This window comes from Onychostoma macrolepis, chromosome 03, assembly GCF_012432095.1.
Source record: "Onychostoma macrolepis isolate SWU-2019 chromosome 03, ASM1243209v1, whole genome shotgun sequence".
Classification (NCBI taxonomy): Eukaryota; Metazoa; Chordata; class Actinopteri; order Cypriniformes; family Cyprinidae; genus Onychostoma; species Onychostoma macrolepis.
In genome coordinates this window covers 15,040,028-15,060,032 of record NC_081157.1, presented here as the reverse complement: position 1 = coordinate 15,060,032, position 20,005 = coordinate 15,040,028, and the positions used below count along the sequence as shown (strand labels likewise).

General features: G+C 38.0%; 1 protein-coding gene across 3 annotated transcripts; it reads right to left on the bottom strand.

The window, feature by feature from the left end:
* Nucleotides 1-4,482: 4,482 nt before the first annotated feature.
* Nucleotides 4,483-13,880, bottom strand: LOC131538057 (gastrula zinc finger protein XlCGF8.2DB-like). Of its 3 annotated transcripts, none has more exons than XM_058771866.1 (3): nt 12,932-13,880; nt 12,509-12,692; nt 4,483-6,103 (listed from the first exon to the last, which is right to left on the bottom strand). In XM_058771866.1, exons 2-3 carry the CDS (start codon nt 12,615-12,617, stop codon nt 5,139-5,141), a joined length of 1,074 nt encoding a protein of 357 aa, XP_058627849.1. In that variant the 5' UTR covers nt 12,618-12,692; nt 12,932-13,880; the 3' UTR covers nt 4,483-5,138. The 3 variants fall into 3 exon arrangements, with proteins under 3 accessions (XP_058627849.1, XP_058627850.1, XP_058627848.1); XM_058771867.1 differs by lacking the exon at nt 12,932-13,880 and adding an exon at nt 11,142-11,260 and having other exon boundaries at nt 12,509-12,914; XM_058771865.1 differs by lacking the exon at nt 12,932-13,880 and having other exon boundaries at nt 12,509-12,911.
* Nucleotides 13,881-20,005: the final 6,125 nt, after the last annotated feature.

The following is a 20,005-nucleotide window of genomic DNA, read 5'->3' as shown; positions in this document are numbered from 1 at the left end:
CAACGCTCGTCTTGTCCTGTCACGGCTATGGAGGCCGTCAATGAACTCCCATTCTGTCCTGTCACGGCTATGGAGGCCGTCAATGAACTCTCGTTCTGTCCTGTCATGGCTAGGGAGGCCGTTAATGAACTCTCGTTCTGTCCTGTCACGGCTATGGAGGCCGTCAATGAACTCTCGTTCTGTCCTGTCATGGCTAGGGAGGCCGTTAATGAACTCTCGTTCTGTCCTGTCACGGCTATGGAGGCCGTCAATGAACTCTCGTTCTGTCCTGTCACGGCTAGGGAGGCCGTCAATGAACTCTCGTTCTGTCCTGTCACGGCTATGGAGACCGTCAATGAACTCTCGTTCTGTCCTGTCACTGCTATGATTTTGATAGTTTCCAATTCTGATAGTTTTATCAGAGTTGGAGCTAAACTCATTTAATATTTAACCCTCTGGGGTCGACAAACGCGTATACGCGTTTTGAGGCAGATTTTCCTGATAGGGCCGAAATGAGCTTGAATTATCTGTACGATCAAAAATGGAAAGAGTAAAAGCAATACACCATTCGAATCTGTAAGGGGTCTACTTTTATTTGTATACACATAATAACAACTAAACTTTGTGCTTCTGAAGAATAAAGAAAACAAACAGGGTGTGCTCTCTGTCTTCTCCGTCTCCGCGAACTGTTTTTAGAAACGCGTCACTAAAATGAACTGTAACTCAGCAAATACTCAACACCGAGACATGGGAGTTATATCTATAGAAAGCTTGGAGTGTCTACTTTGAAATGAAGCAAGTCTTATCGAAAACAAACATTCTGTGATGAAGTAATCCGTATGAAACCAACACGATGTTCAATCTTTCCCGTCTGACTCATTATCTCTAATGTGACCCCGCCCTCGCGCGTCTCGCGCTGTTCATATGTAAATAGCCACGTGGTAAGTGCGCGCGTGCAAACGCCCAACACAAACAAAGAGGAGGTCCTTCATCGCGGCTACTGTTCGTTTCTGGAAGATGCGCTGAGTAAAGGCAGGATTTCCCTCGAAAGAAGAACACTATTTCACCCAGCAGAGGAGATGAGTAAGTAATGTTTCTTTTTTACATTAGTTAACGTTTTATTGTGACATAAACCTGAACAGATTTACTAACAGTTAGCTGGGTTTTCCCCCAAACGACAACATGATGAATGCTACGCGTCTAAGAATGTTTAGACCATGTTTATTATTAATACTCTGTTCACAAATATATTTTAATAGCGTGCTAAACAATAATAATTAGTTTCTCAGATATAAAATATCATTTTTTTTATAGTACAAAGTACATCCTTTTATTGTACAAAGCATGCTTGAGTCTGTGGCTACAGAATCATATCATAGGCTACTATAAAATCATACATACTAGACTATATGACTACAAAATCTTAGTTGGGTTTTTCCCAAACTATAATTCCTGACTACAATGTTTGAAATCGTGTAAAACATTTTGAATATGATAGGCAATTCATTGTATTTAAATTTCTTACAGCGCTATGATGTTTTCATGCTCTATATAAAACAATAAAAGTAATATGAGTGTACACTGTAACATGATGAATGCTACGAGTCTAAGTATGTTTAGTACATGTTTATTATTAATAGCCTACTCTGTTCAGAAAGATTTTAATAACGTGCTAAACAATAATTAGTTTCTCAGATATAAGATTTCTTTCTCTTTTTTATGATAGTGATATATGATATATATACAGATGTTCCTGATATTAACATGCTCACAAATGTTTTTTTGTTTGTATTTTATTGAATCAGATACCAGCACCAGATGAATCCTGATGTCTCTTCAAACTGTTTTCCTCTGAGAGCGCTGTACCAACATCAGATGTTCAACTACACTGATATTCTATGTCGAAACAAGCTCCTTCTCTACTGATTATGTTTTTTTCTTCTTGAATCCATGGAAAGAAGTAGAAACACTTAAATAACACTTGAAATATCAGGTATGATTTCCTTGTTTCACTTGTTGAACAGAATCTGTTGCAGGAATGACTCAAAGTCTGTTCACGTCTCTGTGGTTAGATCAGTGTGCACAATAATGTGTCTTTGACCTTCATTATGTATGTTTTGATTATACTGTGTTGTAAATAAAATACAAATAATTAAAAAAAAAACCTTTTTTTCAATCTCCTCACATTCTCTCTTACCTGCCTCAAAGTCACAGTCACACTGATGGGCCATTAGGGGCCCATAGGGGAGGGCCCTTTGTCTCTCAGGTGAAAACCACTTAATATTCATGGCCATTGCCACTCCCTCGCATATAGACCCTCGATCACAAAACATGTCTTGAAAATTTTAAATCAATATATTGTTTTCTGTGAATGAGTAAGCAGAATGATTTTCACATAATTTTGAAGTAAATATTCTAGGCTACAAGACTGATTACTCAAAAGTCTTGGTCAGGACTATTTAGTGTGGGTTTTAGGGCCTTATTTCAGCTACATTTTTTTTTCCCCAAAACTTACTAACCACGCATAATATTTTTCTAAAAAATGCAAACATGTACATCCATCTTGGTCACATATTATTGTAGCACAGTTTGTGCTGAATACAAAAAAAATTACATGTTGGTCAATAGTAGCTGAAATAAGCACAAATATCAGGGCATGTCAAAACATCTCAAGGGCCCCAAAATGACCTCAGACCCCAGAGGGTTAAACTATAAACAAATACACTGTACAGTATAATGGTGAGTGATTTCAGAAAAAAAAAAAAAAAACACCTTTATTGGTTGCCGCTCTCCCTTTCGGAAGATACTCACAGCTCGCAAACTTTTTTTTTTTTTTTTCCTCTCCTGCTGATAGGCGCCCAAACTAGCTATTCTGATTGGCCAAACATCTCTGATCTCTGAAGAGTGGCCGCCGCTGCCTCTATAGAGGCACAAATCACTTTTGCTCCATATGTTACACAGATATGTGGTGCAAAAGGGAGAGTGCGCAAAACTTGTCATTTGCAAGTGAAAAACAGCGTTCAAGACTCGTAGCAGCAGATTCAAGCTGCTGTCGTTATGCACTTGTGTTTGTGCTAGAAAAAGCATCCAAGAAAAAAAAAAAAAAAGTGTGCAAATCTCATTGCAAGTATTCACATACTGATTTGCTGATGTACAAAATTCGTCCGCGACTTCACATTTTTGATGCAGGTGTGTGAATGTATTTTGGACCATATTTACTGCAGCAATAGTAGCAAAACGTGAGCGTATGTGTTTCTTGATTTGTGATTCGTAGAATAGGATTTGTGTATCTGCAATGAAGGATTCGAGAAGGTGTAACTGTGTTGTGTTTGTGGGAGAGAGAAAAAAAATCTACAAGTTTGCAACTTTTGTCTGTGACTTCAAATTGTGTGGCTATTCTCTACAACTACAAATTCCGCTGTCATGGACGCTCAGTTGTTTTGCACCAAAAATACCTTCATAGATACGACACCTATCTAAGCATCCATACATAAGGTCCCTCAGTTTATCAGCAGTTTTCACATTGCTCAATAGCTAATTACCCTCCATCCCCAACTCCTCCTCTGTCAGGATCCAGCCTTCTGATTCTCCTTTGAATCAGACTAATTCTAAAATGTACAAAAATTACTGAATCTTAACGATATCTGGGGGTTATCACTGCTTTCCCTGCTCTCATTCATGCTAGGCTACATGGATGCGCAGGGAGTTCTTGCCCAGAAAAGAACCATACCGCCAATCCAAACTGTATGCTAATTGTCAATCATCTTTGACGATAGTGGTCCTGGCAAAACTTTTGCTGCACATCAGAAATATATTCTTTGTTTTTTCTCATTGTGATGGATGATTAAGGGAAGGGCTTTGTTTTCCCTCCTATTTATATTTCTGTGACACAGGAAGCCATGGCTGGAAAATTTCATGTTCATAATCACCCTGGAGTGCTCAAAATTGTGAATATGAATGGGAATATACTTCAGAGATATTTTACTCGTAACAATTTCTAGGGGTGCCAATAATTGTGTCCAACGTGTATTTGAGAAAAACATTTATTTCATAATGAGATTTCCCCCCCCCATTTTAAATTCTTATTAGCCAATGAAAGGTTCGATTTTTGTAAAATTTTTTAAATAAAAGATCAAAAAGTTTAACAATGCAGATCAATTTTCACAGCCTTCTCTAATCATATTTACCAAGGGTGCTGATATTTTTGGCCATGACTGTATATATACATATGCTCTCATTGGTTGAGATGCGTGATGACACACATCCCACCCCTCCTGTGACCCATAGTTTGTCTGTATGTGTATTCAGAGCCAGTGAGCAACAGCCTTTCATAATAATAAAAAAAACTGCATTAATGCAAGATAAAATAATTGTTGGCGTTAATCAATTAATGCGTTAACAACGCATTAACTTGCCCAGCCCTAGTAAATACATGTAAATATTTTTAAAATATATACTGTATGCGTGTCCTTATATATACATAATATACACAGTACACACACATATGTAAACGAAAACCTTTATTGATTATTTACATGAAGAATCATATAGTAAACAGAAAACTTCCATAAAATGACATCCATCAGAGAGAGAGGGAAAAAATACTATTGCTACAAGTTTCCATCTTCTTGGTGGAATATACAACGACGTTTGACAGCTTTTGGATTATTTTGTATGTGAAGACTCACATGATGAAAAAAATATAAATAATTTGTCTGAGAAGAAAGCCATGTTCATTTAATAACTGTGCAAATTGTAGACAATACTTTTGCACACGTGCCAAAACATCTGCAGTTTAAATTAAATTAAGAAATTCAAATCTGGTGTGAACAAGAAACTAATTTTTCAGAGAGCTGAACATATTTAATTCTCAATAGTTTTGAGAAAAAAAGTTCACATCCTGAGAATTGGGCCAAATTAAAAAAAAAAATTAATGTAAGCAATGTTCTGAATGTGTTCTTAATTTCTTTAAAATGTCTGATTTGTTTTTCTTTTCAAATAACAAAAAGAACCAATAAGAATACTGTTAAAATACTAGATGGATCAGCAGTATCAGTAAGAAAAGCAATACTTTTAAAACCTTAACAATATCCTTCCCTACACAGTACACAAGTTTCGGTCATCAGATGCAAAATTCACTTTTACATGTTGTTTGAACATCAATGCGTGTTGGCAGTGTGAACCTTAAGGTGTCCTTTCTGGGTAAAAGTCTTTCCACACTCAGAGCAGCTGAAAGGCTTTATTCCAGTATGAATTAACATGTGATTCCTCAGGATTCCTTTACATATGAAACTCTTTCCACACTGAGAGCAAGTGAAAGGCTTTATTCCAGCATGAATTAACATGTGAGTCTCAAGGTATCCTTTACGTGTGAAAGACTTTCCACACTGAGAGCAGCTGAAAGGCTTTTCTGAAGTGTGAGTTACCAAATGATGATAAAGGTGTCCTTTCTGTGTAAAACACTTTCCACACTGAGAGCAGCTGAAAGGCTTTATGCCATTATGAATTAACGTGTGTTTCTTAAGGTTTGCTTTACGTGTAAAAGTGTTTCCACACTGAGAGCAGATAAAAGGCTTTTCTGAAGTGTGAGTTACGAAATGATTCTTAAGGTGTACTTTCTGTGTAAAACTCTTTCCACACTGAGAGCAGCTGAAAGGCCTTATTCCAGCATGAATTAACATGTGATCCTTAAGGTTTTTGTTACACGTGAAAGTGTTTCCGCACTGAAAACAGCTGAAAGGCTTTTCCCCACTATGAATTCTCATGTGTTTCCTAAGGCTTCCTTTCTGTTTGAAAGTGTTTGCAGACTGAGAGCAGGTAAAAGGCTTTATTCCAGCATGAATTAACATGTGATTCTTAAGGTTTTTGTTGCACGTGAAACTGTTTCCACACTGAGAACAGCTGAAAGGCTTTTCCTCTCTATGAATTCTCATGTGTTTCATAAGGCTTCTTTTATGTTTGTAAGTGTTTCCACACTGAGAGCAGCTGAAAGGCCTTTTGACGTCTGTTATTTGAATGCTGCAACTCACTGATTTTTCTCCACTGACATCATGATCTTTCTGATCCTGATGTTTCTCCTCCACCTCATTCAGATCTTGTCTTTCTTCTTTCACTTTCATCAGGCCTAAAATAAAATAATTAAAAAGATGAAAATCAATTGGGGCATTTGGAAAATACAAGGAAAACATTTTCAAAACTGTCCCTGTCCCCGTCCATGAAAACAACTAAAAACACTGTAATATGCTGCCAGGCCAGTAGTTGGCGATGTCTCTTTGTAAAGCAGGGATCTCCAACCCTGCTCCTGGAGAGCTAGGCCATTTCTCAATACCAAGTACGCAAAGTTCGGACTTGCGTCCTCGGTAGTTCGGACTTCGCAAGTTCGACTTAGGAGTGCGAACTCCCGAGGACAGAAGTCCGGTAATTCTGCAAATGGAACAGCAGCGTACTTGATAACGTCAGTCAGCTCGCCTAAGTTATCTACACTTATTACACTTATAAACAAAATATTATTTTGCCTCTTTCATTTAAAATATTAATAGCCACAAAAATGTGGTTCATGGAACACATACACGCATTACAATAAAACAAAATATCAAACACCACTGCCTTTTCGTTTTCTTCAAAATATAAAACACAACCCTCTTTTCGTTATGTGGTTTAGGTAATATGTGCACATATACTCTGATTATCTTCACTGTATATATAATAAAATGAAATACGACAAGCACAACTCTGCCTTTTTATACACTTAGTTTCTTAAATGTAATTACAATACGAGTCCTTACTAGAACCAGGAAATATGACCATATTAGCCCGGTTCTGTCAACACTGCACTGGCTCCCTATCAAGCATCGGATAGATTTTAAAATCTTGTTAATTACTTATAAAGCCCTGAATGGTTTAGCTCCTCAGTACTTGAGCGAGCTCTTATCGCATTATAGTCCTCCACGTCCGCTGCGTTCTCAAAACTCCGGCCGTTTGATAATACCTAGAATATCAAAATCGACTGCGGGCGGCAGATCCTATTCCTATTTAGCACCCAAACTCTGGAACAGTCTACCTAACACTGTTTGGGAGGCAGACACACTCTGTCAGTTTAAATCTAGATTAAAGACCCATCTCTTTAGCCTGGCTTACACATAACACATTAATACGCTTCTATTATTCAAATCCGTTAAAGGATTGTTAGGCTGCATTAATTAGATCAACCGGAACCGGGAACACTCCCCATAACACACGATGTACTCGTTACATCGTAAGTTGAATGGCATCTACGCTAATGTTTGTCTGTTTCTTTCCTAGTCTGTTTCTCGGTCCGTGTCCGATCAGATGGTGGGTCGGCGCCGGGAGGTGATGTCTGCGGCCCTGATCGTCGGCGGAGACCAGGACGCCCGGATGACCCCAGAGATATATCCCCAGATATATCAACCAAAAATAACAAAATAACTAAAATATAATAAAATACCTAACTACATAATACTACTATTGTTAGAAATTGCAACAAAATTAAAATAGAAATATAAACTTTTGAACTGCGGGTTTCGTCTGGTCAGAGGAGAACTGGCCCCCCGACTGAGCCTGGTTTCTCCCAAGGTTTTCTCCATTCTGTCACAGAGGGAGTTTTGGTTCCTTGCGCTGTCGCCTCTGGCTTGCTCAGTTGGGGACACTTAATTTCTAGCGATTATCGCCGATTTGATTGCACAGATACTATTTAAACTAAACTGAGCTAGACAATGACATCTCTGAATTCAATAATGAAATGCCTTTAACTGAAAATTGAGTGTTTAATCTTATCATTATACATTACTGACACTCTATCCTCCAATTTGATACTGTTAAGTGCTTTGACACAATCTGTATTGTAAAAGCGCTATATAAATAAAGGTGACTTGACTTGACAATATGAAACGAGTTCACTGTTCATCACTATGATAATTTCGTGTTGCTAGATTTTTTTTTTTAGCACTGAAAAAAAAAAAAAAGCACTTCAGCTGAACTTGTTGACAGTCATGCTTAATTTTCAGTGTCAATTTCTTCAACAAACAATGGCCTGTAGAAGCAGTGTTGCCAACTTAGCAATTTTGTTGCTAAATTTAGCAACTTTTCAGACTACTCTAGCAGCTTTTTCTTCCAAAAGCACCTAGCAAGAAATTTAGCAATTTTTACAAATTTATTTGGCAACTTTTGATAAATGACTTGGAAAATGTGTGCCTTTTCATTGTCTTATCAATCCAAATTACACAAAAAGAGGAAACCAAAGATGCCTAGCAGTACACACAACACGTGAGTTAGCTGCTGTTTGTAATCATTTCATTTAATAATAATAATAATAATTGAATAATTAAATAACTGTTCATTTATGATACACTTTGTTAGTAGCGTGTACCTTTGTGGAAAGAAACACATAAACGTTGTGCTAGATCCTGGTCGCCACAACAAACTGCATAATTTGCAGCTGCGCACATTTCTGCGGTCCTCGATGCGCGTGAACTGACGGAGACGTTTGATTAAATCATCAGTGAAGCCCCGTTGTTTCACACTGAGGTAATGCTTTACAATAAACTTCCTTTTGTTAATGTTAGTTAATGCATTGACTAAGATTAGCAAGACATTTGTTACCGTGTTTATTTATCTTTGTTAACCTTAGCTCAGGCAAACGTTAACAACTTACAACTTGTTAACTTGATACAACTTTTAATTTTAATAATGTCGTATTAGTACATTTTGAAATGAACATTAACATAACAAATTACTAATGTTAATACATGCTTTAGAAGTACTGTGTAATGAACCTTAGTGCTGTATTTTTTGTTGGCAATTTGACATGCAGTTTTCATAAGCTACACACTTGGCCCACCCAGTTTTATGTAGGCCCACCCACTTAAACATTTCTGGCTACGTTAGTGGCGCACACACATCTCTCTCTGCGTCTGCTCTGTTCCATGGGCGGCTGAGAGGAGCAGCGCTTTCTGTTAAAACAGATATGTTGCTTCTCTAATTTTACATGCAAGTATAGTCAAAATCACAACACAGCTATTGTCTTTATCGTTTGTGTATTTGCTTTCATCAGACTACGGCTTGATTATCAGGATTTTTGTGCAGATTAACATCTTGGAAGGGAGAGCTTGTTATGTAGTCTTAATGGGTTGCGTTTCAGTCCCTATTTCATATTCATTCTGTTGTCTGACAACAGAAACAGTAAAATATATCAATGAAAACAGTTTTATTGAGAATTTAGCTGAATCAAAATACAGTATGTGGGCACAGAGAGATAAACAAATGTAATAAATAATAAATGTACATTTTGCATGTTCAGAGGAAGTGAGTTGCACTGTCCTGTGAATAATGTAAACAGGCTTGTGTAAGTACAATGCTCAGTGCAAATAAAGAGAAGCAATGGGAACCTGGTATTTCTGTATTTTTTTTTCTTTCATGTGTCTAGTAGACATGAATAAGTTCTTTGAAAAGCATCTATGACCTATGAAGCATGTCTAGTCTTCATGCTCTATGTTGACTGTGGTTTCACTAATAATAAACATACATTTGCATAAAGCATCCATATTTGTCCATGCCCATGTTGATTGGAGTATTAAAAACTTGAAAAGTATTAATTTAAGGTACATTTAGAACAGATAAAAATGAGTCATTAAGTTGCGATTAATCACAAGTTAACTCATGACAATCATACAATTAATCATGATTACATATTTTAACTGATTGACAGCCCTAAATTATATACAGGAAAATTAATGTGGAATAAAATGTAATCATATGGTTTTTAATATTTTTTACATAATTTGTCAATGATTATTTAGAAAACAGAGGTGTTTTCAGCATGTCCCAACATATTGCAAAAACGCATTAGAATTTACATTTAGAGTTAACTCTAATCAAATCTATTTTCGTGTGATATTTTAAAATGAAGCATTTATTCCTATGAGTAAGCTTACATGCCATGTAGGCGGATGAAATATTTAATATTTCTCATTCTTTGGCGGTAATACCATTTGACATTTTCATGTACATGCAGTCTGGTAACACTTTATAATAACTGCACGCTATGAATCATTAGGTAAGCATTAGTGAATAGTCAATTCATCCTTTATAAAGCATTGTCCCAACATTAATAGTCATTAGTAAGCAGTTTATAAATACAGCTATAAATGCCTTGTTCTTGATTTATAAGCATATCTATTACAAAAATAGATTTAAAGCCTCGGTTATCTTCCTAACAGAAAAAAATAAACAAACACAACACAGAGGGATACAGAACTCAGAAATATTTATTTCAAGATGCAAAAAAAAATGAAACTTTACAACTGTACACTTGATAAAAAATGAAAAAAAAAACATTAAAGTGTACAGTTGTACACTTTCATTTTTTTGCATCTTGAAATAAATATTTCTCAGTTCTGTATCCCTCTGTGTCGTGTTTGTTTAACTTGTCTGTTTGGAAGATAACTGAGCCTTTAAATCTTCTTTGTAAATGATTTATAAGGTATAAATAGTCCTCACTTTAGATGAACTCACAAAAATAGATGACTGGCAACTACTAAATGTTTTATAACTATCTGACTTAATCATAAATTACAGCGGGAATATGTGTTAATAAAGCATTTATTAACACACTAAGCGACTAATAAGAATAATAAGCGTCTAAATAATAAGATTTATAAATTTACATTTAAATAGTTTGTTAATCATTTACTTACACTTTCTAAATGATCTTATGAACCACTGACAACTCCTAAATAACTGGTTTGTAAATAACGTAATAATTTAGAAATGATAAATTGACCATTAATAAAGTATGAAAATAGAGTTATTAAACATTATAGATATGCTCAAGAACAAAACATTTATAGCTGTATTTATAAACTGCTTACTAATGCCTATTAATGTTGGAACAATGCTTTATAAAGGATTAATTTACTATTTACTAATGCTTTACTAATGATTCATAGTGTGCAGTTATTATAAAGTGTTACCTGCAGTCTTAACTTTTGTAAAAAAAAAAAAAAAAAAAAAAAATGGTTCATATGTTATTTTTAATTACATAAAATCAACATAAACACGCTGTGTAAATTTTAAAATACCTGATGCATGCTTTTAAAACAAGTTTTTTTAATTTTTCATCTTGCCAAACCTTTTTTGTCACTGACCCATAAACACCAACATTGACTGAGTAGCTGCGATCAGCTCCGGTGGCCGTGAAGCTGTAATGTGCTGCAGACGCGTGCAGTCATTGATGCACAGATCAGCTCTAACGTCACTGGATCTGCTGTTAAAAATGAACCATTCATTCATCATATCATCATGCAAAACTAAGAATTAGAATCATTGTAATGTGACGATCAAATAAAGGTGCGGGTGGGCGGCAGCCAGATAATTCATTTGAAGTAGCAGACTTGGGTGAAGTTTGAGCTCAACCATGCATCTCTACACTGACCTGAGGTGCCAATAGCAAACAATGCTAAAATTGCTCTGCTGGACAAACTAAGTAATTACACCATTTAGAAGCATTTCATCTGCGTTATATGTTCTGTAAAAAATGTTCATATTGGCGGCATATTCACCGATACCGATATATCTGCGTCAGGCTTACATCAGCCGATAATATCGGCAAAACGATATATCGGTCAAGCTCTACTTTTGACCTAACTAGTTTATCACACTGATTTAAATAGGACAAGAGTAGGAAAATATAGGCCTATGCCATTTGTTGTAATTAACAACATAAAGTGCATTTAAATGATATCAAATCAAATAATTAGTCAAAATTATTTTAAAATCATTTTAACATAATAAAAATAAAACACTTACTAAAAAAGATTATATATTTTATGTTTACCTACATATCATTTGACCATTAACAAACGTCAGAGAACAGTGAACATGCAAATGTGATACTTAACTATTAAAATATTTATTTTAAAATCTAAGGGGTACTTCAAGTAAATTAGGTGCAAGAGGTTCAAATGACAAAAAAAAAAAAAAAAAAAAAAATGGGAATGCCTGCACTGGATGTAAATAATGTGAATTTGTAAATTGATTGTGTTTGAAAGACAAAAGCCTTCCAAAGACATAGTAATACATGGATAAATAAGATAGTGTGTGATAATTCAAATCAAAATTAACATGTTCATAGTTGATGCAATGTTGAAAGAAAAACATGAATGATTTTTGTAAATCCAGCAGCTCTTTGTGTGTATGTCCACTAAACTGGAAGATTTTCTGGATGTATATAAGTAACAGGCTACTTTAGAAAGAAACATTTAAAAGATGAAAAAGAAGAATTAGGGAGAATCAATAAACTATGAATAATGCATTGTTATTGTGTGAATAATATGTTATCATTTAATCAATAAAAAAGTAATTGTAGTCTGATTACAAGTATTTTAAAATGTAATTTAATCTAATTACAAGTATTTAATTTTGGTATTTGATTACATAATCTAGATTACACGTATTCAGTTACTCAGCTCTGTACCACAAAGTCATTAAAAATGAATGAAGAATAAACACCAACCTCCTTGTTCCTCGTGTTTTATTCTCCAGGGTTCTGGTTCCTCATGTTTTATTCTCCAGGTTTCTGGTTCACTCGTGTCCTCCTCTCTCTCCTCTTTAACAAACACCATCTTCTCACAGCAGCAGATCTCAGTTCAGATGATACTCCTCCAGATATTCCTGCTTGCTTGAAAACTTAGTCACGACTATGAGGATAAGAATATTACAGGTATTTATTGACCAGATTCAAAAATTGTATTTTTCCTATTTACAGAAACAATATTTCTAAACGTTTGTATTAAGGTAGTATCCCGACAAAACAACAGAGAGCGCGGTGAAACTAATCTTCTTCCTCTGAGGTTTGATGGTGTTTGGCAAACAAATGTATGTCTTAGCGCCACCCGCTGGACTGGAGCGTGAAGCCTCGAGAGGAGGGAAAACTTACTTCGTGCATCTAAAAGGTGCGCTGTTTTGTAAATACCGTAAATGAAAAGAACTTATAATTATAGACTCGCATAGTATTCGATCAACACCAACAGTCTTCCTGAGGATTAGAAGAGAAAAATGAAAGAAGTCAAATATTTCAGTGAAATTCACACAATGTTCCCTAATATAATGGTGCGTTCACACCAGATGCGAATGAAGCGTTAAGCGCGAGTGATTTACATGTTAAGTCAATTGACCCTTCGCTAAGCCCCGCCCTCCTTAGTTACTGTTGCTACGCCTGTCAAGCTTTCGCGCCTGGCACGTCTATTTCAGTATGCAGCGGTGTCAGACATTCCCAAGGAGATAATTAGTAATTTTTGGCGAACAGGTGAAATATCTGAGAGAGCAAGACAAAAGGGACTGCAGTATGCATTCGAGGGATATATCCACGATATAATTTGCAACCGATTAGAGAATAATTTGATCAAAATTGAAGCTAAAGCCTATAGGTCCCAGCGCAAGCAGCAGCCGCCTCATACGCTGACCATTCAAATGGGGGAAACACAAATTGAGGAACAGCTATGTTCATGCACAGCAGGGTAAGTGAAATTTGAAAATAATCTAATAATTATAAATCAAACAGCTTATCCATAAATCTTGTGGAATAAACACAAGACATTAGCCTGACCACTTTGCAATGATAATATTTTCCCGCTTATATTTTTAGCGCGCCAGGCTACTGCTCACACATCGTGGGTCTAATCTACGCCTTGGACCTGGCAAGAGCCAGAGATGCTGAGCCGAGCCATACATCAACAACACAAACAAAGTCCTCCTGCACGAGTCTACCACAGCAGTGGCACAAGCCAAGGGGCAACAAAATAAGGGCGGTGCCAATATCATCGGTAGTTATTGCTAAAGCCAATGAAAACCGTATGCGGCGACCAATCGACTGTCGGTATACAGGAAGCAGGTAAGTTGAAAATTATGTTTATGGCTGTAGTTATGGGATTTGGCAGACGCTTTTGTCCAAAGTGACATACAAATAAAAACAATACAATAGTTAAAATGAACAGTGAACAGTTTTAAAATGTTGGAGAATTAGGAGACATTAGGAACATTAAGGAGAATAGAAATAATAAACAATAATGAAAATTCAATCAATAGCCTAATGAAAATAAAACAATACTATAATATATAAACCATAACATTAGAGAGGCAGGTTCCCAAGTACAGCAAAGTTTTGTCCTATAAAACCCCTAGCTTTGTATTGATAGGGTATTCTTTTTCAGGACCTTCTCAGTTACAGAGGAGAAAATTGCTTTATTAAAAAGGCAGACAGGAGCACCCATCAGCTACTTGGTAAACAGACCCCCTGTTGACATAACTGTAGGAGGAGAGAGATACCCACTAGGAAGTGGTTTGAGCCATCAGGTAAATGAATGAGATGAGGCAGTATTAAAGTAGATATTCTTTATTGTGTACTTATATGAAATTCACTCAACTTGTATAGGGCAGTGCAGGACATTGCACCACGTCAGCGTTATCTTCCTTGACCACCAATACACACAGACAAACTTAATCTTTGATGATATGTGGCTGGAAGTTAGACAGCATGCTGACTACATACCATATCTGATTTATGTTCACAAGCCGGGAAATCGGGATTTGGCCTGACACAATTTTAAACTTCTTTATCTTTGCAATAGCTCTTTCAACATGAACCCTGTGCTTGGCTATTCTTTTGGTCATTTCAACATCTGCATGTGGCATCTGTCTGTTTGCTCTTGCAAAAGGTGGAATGTTAAGTTGCAAACCAATCTCCTCAACCTCCTTCTCTATTAGAAAGCCCTTATCAACCATCAAGCCATCTCCTACATTGAGATAGCCACACTGAATGTACCCCTTCAAAATGTCAAGGATGTTGCACTCATTGAAAATCTCTTTGTCAGAAATTGCTCCAGTGAAGAGGGCAGACACATAAATGACTGCACCTCGTGGATCACAGGCCACTAGAGACTTAAGGGTGTTAGTAGACTTGTAGGTGGAGTAAGTCTGACTCTGAAACACTAGTGAGCTTGGTCTCTGAATCTTAAGTTCAGTGCAGTCTAAGATGGCAAAAGTATTCGGAAATTCTTCCTTAAATTTAGCGGGCATGTTCTCAGAAATAACATCCCTGTGTGGCCAAATAGACAATTTGCCAAGACTATCATACATATAGTCCACCCAGGAGTTGATCAGTGTGCTGACACTCTGTAAACGGATGTTAAATCTGAAGGCTAGGTCTTTGTGGTCCAAATTTTGTCTTAATTTCATTAAGGTCAGTAACAACTGAGTACGCAGTGAAAGTTGTTTGATCTCATTATTGACACGTTTGTATGAGAGAGGAATGTGTGTTTGTGGTGCACATGGATCAGTTGGAATGTTAAAAAATTGACACAAGCTGTTAAATTGCTCATAAGAAAACCCTGTGCAGTAGTGAAAATAATCAGGCACATGGCTTTGGTTTAAAATCTCAGGATTTAAAGCATCTGAGGTCCGTGCATACTGAAGTTCCTTTTGAAGATGATGGAGTTGGCCATCCTTTGCCTCGAGTTGAAGCTTCAGATTTATGATGTCTTGCTTGTGATTGGCTAATGCGTCCTGCAGAGTTATCAGTTCCTCTCCATGGTCGCCCATATCATGTTCTTCTGTAAAAAAGAGAAAAACATGGAATGTTACTAATTTATATGATTTTCTTCTGTTTTCAGCTTCCTCTCTTTGACTCTGCAGGACCATCATCTGCAAACCAGCCGTCAAACGACTTCCCGGATTTCCCTCTGCCAATACAGCCGTCAAATTTCTGTGCAGTGCTGCATGAAAAAAACATGTGTAGTTACAGAAAATTGACAATCACACTATCCCAGTCTTTAGCTTTAGAAAGAGAGACCAGACAACAAGATGCAAATCACATCTGGCATCTTGCCCGGGCTCCCCGACTAACGTCAAGTGTGTTCAAGACAGTATGCTCTAGGAGAGCCGACTTTGACACCTTGGCTGTGAGAATCAAAGGCACATCCAAAATGCAGACCAAAGCAATGAGGGAAGGGGTAGAGCTAGAACCTGTGGCAGCGCAGAAGTACTCGAACGTAACAGGTAATCTGGTATACCCTTGCGGCTTTGTAGTGAACCCCCATGCTCCACACCTTGGCACATCCCCAGACAGGAAGGTCGTAGATGGTACAAGCTTTGGCCTTTTGGAAATTAAATGTCCAGCAAAGAACAGCTGCCAAGACTGTCCCTATCTCCAAAGACAGGCAGATGGTGGTCACAAGCTAAAGGAGAGCCACGCGTATTACTACCAAATAATAGGGCAGCTGGGACTCACAGGCATGCCTTGGTGTGACTTCTTTGTAATGTGCAGAAGACTACCACTTGCAGCGGATACATTTAGATGTAGAAAAGTGGCGTGAGATGAAAGACAAATTAGATTTGTTTTTCTTTGATTACTTCCTTCCCAGTTGCAATCAGTAACTAAAAACGGATACAAATAGCGGTTTAAACTTACCATAGGTAGAGTCACTCTGTTGTGGTGTACTGTGAAATGTGTCCTCAGTGGAGTTTGAGGTGCTGGCTTCCTGCTGAGTTTGAGGTGCTGGCTTCCTGTCACACATGATTCAGTAAACAATCAGTTTAACAATTTAGTTTAGTTGTCTTAATGAAATCATTAAAGTTTAAAAATCCTTCTAGTAACTTAAATTTTGATAGCCCCATGAAATAAAATTGTATTAAACTGTTGTTTTGTTGGTGTTTTGATCCTGTATTGGTTTCTTACAAGAAACAAATAAAATGCACTTTGTATAAAGTATGAGAGCATGCTGTGTTCTGTAATAAATCTCGCTGCCCAAATAAAGTCTACACGGTAATAAACAGGTATGACAGCACATAAATGACTACTGTTAATGAACTGATTAAGTTTGCATACCAACCTTTTCCTTGGAGATCTTGGCAAGCCCCTGATGTTCCCTCCTTAGAACTAACCCGGAGAGCCGCGATCGGATTGGGGTACTCAGGGTAGGCCGTCGATTAACAAAATGCTGAAATATATTTTAAAGTATGTCAGTCAGCCTCCGTCTTGCCTTTAATCATGTTATTTTACATTCAAATATATGCAATATGAACAAAGAACCGTCATTATTTCCAAGCAATGCTGTGCTAAATTAGCTAGCTAGCTAACATTAGCGTGTTCTTACCTTGGAGCAAACGTAGGTGTTCTTGTTAATCCTGTCGACATTTAGTTGTGAATGGGGCCTCCCACACTGCTTGATCCACGCCCGGCATTTCTCCCCTTGGGTTTTAGGTTTCGGGAAGGGAAAAAATTCCACCACCCCGTCCAAACTTTTAGGATACCGGGTATCAGATTTGCACAATCCATATGCACAACGCTTCGGCATGTTTCCCTCGCTCGAAAGCTTGACAGACCTCCTGCGCATAGTAACGGTTGCTAAGCCACGATTGGCCTGTGGCGGTTTTCGGGCGTGGCTTAGCGAAGGGTCAATTGACTTGCAAAGACGCCAATTATAGACATCCTGCGACGCGATTCGCGCGAATGACGCTGCGCGAATTGAGCCTTAAAGCACAAGCGGCAACCTCCCGCTCCCTCTAGTGAAACCAACACGGAAGTGACTAAAACTGCAATTCATCGACTGGCCACTGGAGGCTGGCTCCAAAAGGGAGTCAATCACATTGACTCTCCATGTTAAAATGCCCAACTTTACAGCAGAAAAAACATGTTTACAGCTGGTACAAAAAATTATTTTGGTCTAGCTAATTTTGCCCTTCGTGACAACTGTGAGGGGGGTGAATTTTGTTTATAACTCATCCGTTTAAATTATATTAAGCCTTAAAGTTCTGCATAATTAAGGCGTGGACACTTGAGTGACAGGTGGACTGCATGAGCTCTGCTCCAGAGTGTGAAACTCTCTAGTGCGAAACTTAGAAAACTGGCTTTGTATTTGTACAGAGAAAATAATTATAGGTAGGATTTTCTTCTGTTTTCAGCTTCCTCTCTTTGACTCTGCAGGACCATCATCTGCAAACCAGCCGTCAAACGACTTCCCGGATTTCCCTCTGCCGAAACAGCCGTCAAATTTCTGTGCAGTGCTGCATGAAAAAAACATGTGTAGTTACAGAAAATTGACAATCACACTATCCCAGTCTTTAGCTTTAGAAAGAGAGACCAGACAACAAGATGCAAATCACATCTGGCATCTTGCCCGGGCTCCCCGACTAACGTCAAGTGTGTTCAAGACAGTATGCTCTAGGAGAGCCGACTTTGACACCTTGGCTGTGAGAATCAAAGGCACATCCAAAATGCAGACCAAAGCAATGAGGAAAGGGGTAGAGCTAGAACCTGTGGCAGCGCAGAAGTACTTGAACGTAACAGGTAATCTGGTATACCCTTGCGGCTTTGTAGTGAACCCCCATGCTCCACACCTTGGCACATCCCCAGACAGGAAGGTCGTAGATGGTACAAGCTTTGGCCTTTTGGAAATTAAATGTCCAGCAAAGAACAGCTGCCAAGACTGTCCCTATCTCCAAAGACAGGCAGATGGTGGTCACAAGCTAAAGGAGAGCCACGCGTATTACTACCAAATAATAGGGCAGCTGGGACTCACAGGCATGCCTTGGTGTGACTTCTTTGTAATGTGCGCAGAAGACTACCACTTGCAGCGGATACATTTAGATGTAGAAAAGTGGGGTGAGATGAAAGACAAATTAGATTTGTTTTTCTTTGATTACTTCCTTCCCAGTTGCAATCAGTAACTAAAAACGGATACAAATAGCGGTTTAAACTTACCATAGGTAGAGTCACTCTGTTGTGGTGTACTGTGAAATGTGTCCTCAGTGGAGTTTGAGGTGCTGGCTTCCTGCTGAGTTTGAGGTGCTGGCTTCCTGTCACACATGATTCAGTAAACAATCAGTTTAACAATTGTTTAGTTGTCTTAATGAAATCATTAAAGTTGTAAAAATCCTTCTAATAACTTAAATTTTGAGAAAATTCATGCCCCATGGAATAAAATTGTATTACACTGTCGTTTTGTTGGTGTTTTGATCCTGTATTGGTTTCTTACAAGAAACAAATAAAATGCACTTTGTATAAAGCATGCTGTGTTCTGTAATAAATCTCGCTGCCCAAATAAAGTCTACACGGTAGCAAACAGGTATGACAGCACATAAATGACTACTGTTAATGAACTGATTATGTTTGCATACCAACCTTTTCCTTGGAGATCTTCGGCAAGCCCCCTGATGTTCCCTCCTTAGAACTAACCCCGGGAGAGCCGCGATCGGATTGGGGTACTCAGGGGTAGGCCGTCGATTAACAAAATGCTGAAATATATTTTAAAGTATGTCAGTCAGCCTCCGTCTTGCCTTTAATCATGTTATTTTACGTTCAAATATATGCAATATGAACAAAGAACCGTCATTATTTCCAAGCAATGCTATGCTAAATTAGCTAGCTAGCTAACATTAGCGTGTTCTTACCTCGGAGCAAACGTAGGTGTTTTTGTTAATCCTGTCGACATTTAGTTGTGAATGGGGCCTCCCACACTGCTTGATCCACGCCCGGCATTTCTCCCCTTGGGTTTTAGGTTTCGGGAAGGGAAAAAATTCCACCACCCCGTCCAAACTTTTAGGATACCGGGTATCAGATTTGCACAATCCATATACTGGCAACGCCGGCATGTTTCCCTCGCTCGAAAGCTTGACAGACCTCCTGCGCATAGTAGCGGTTGCTAAGCCACGATTGGCCTGTGGCGGTTTTCGGGCGTGGCTTAGCGAAGGGTCAATTGACTTGCAAAGACGCCAATTATAGACATCCTGCGGCGCGATTCGCGAATGACGCTGCGCGAATTGAGCCTTAAAGCACAAGCGGCAACCTCCGCTCCCTCTAGTGAAACCAACACGGAAGTGACTAAAACTGCAATTCATCGACTGGCCACTGGAGGCTGGCTCCAAAAGGGAGTCAATCACATTGACTCTCCATGTTAAAATGCCCAACTTTACAGCAGAAAAAACATGTTTACAGCTGGTACAAAAAATTATTTTG

What these genes read in the sequence shown, in the direction of transcription:
- LOC131538057 (XM_058771866.1), bottom strand. Translation starts at nt 12,617, where the DNA reads ATGGTGTTTGTTAAAGAGGAGAGAGAGGAGGACACGAGTGAACCAGAA. An exon ending in AAAACACGAGGAACAAGGAG is followed by an intron (nt 6,104 to 12,508) that starts GTTGGTGTTTAT and finishes ATTTTATTTTAG; the next exon opens with GCCTGATGAAAGTGAAAGAA.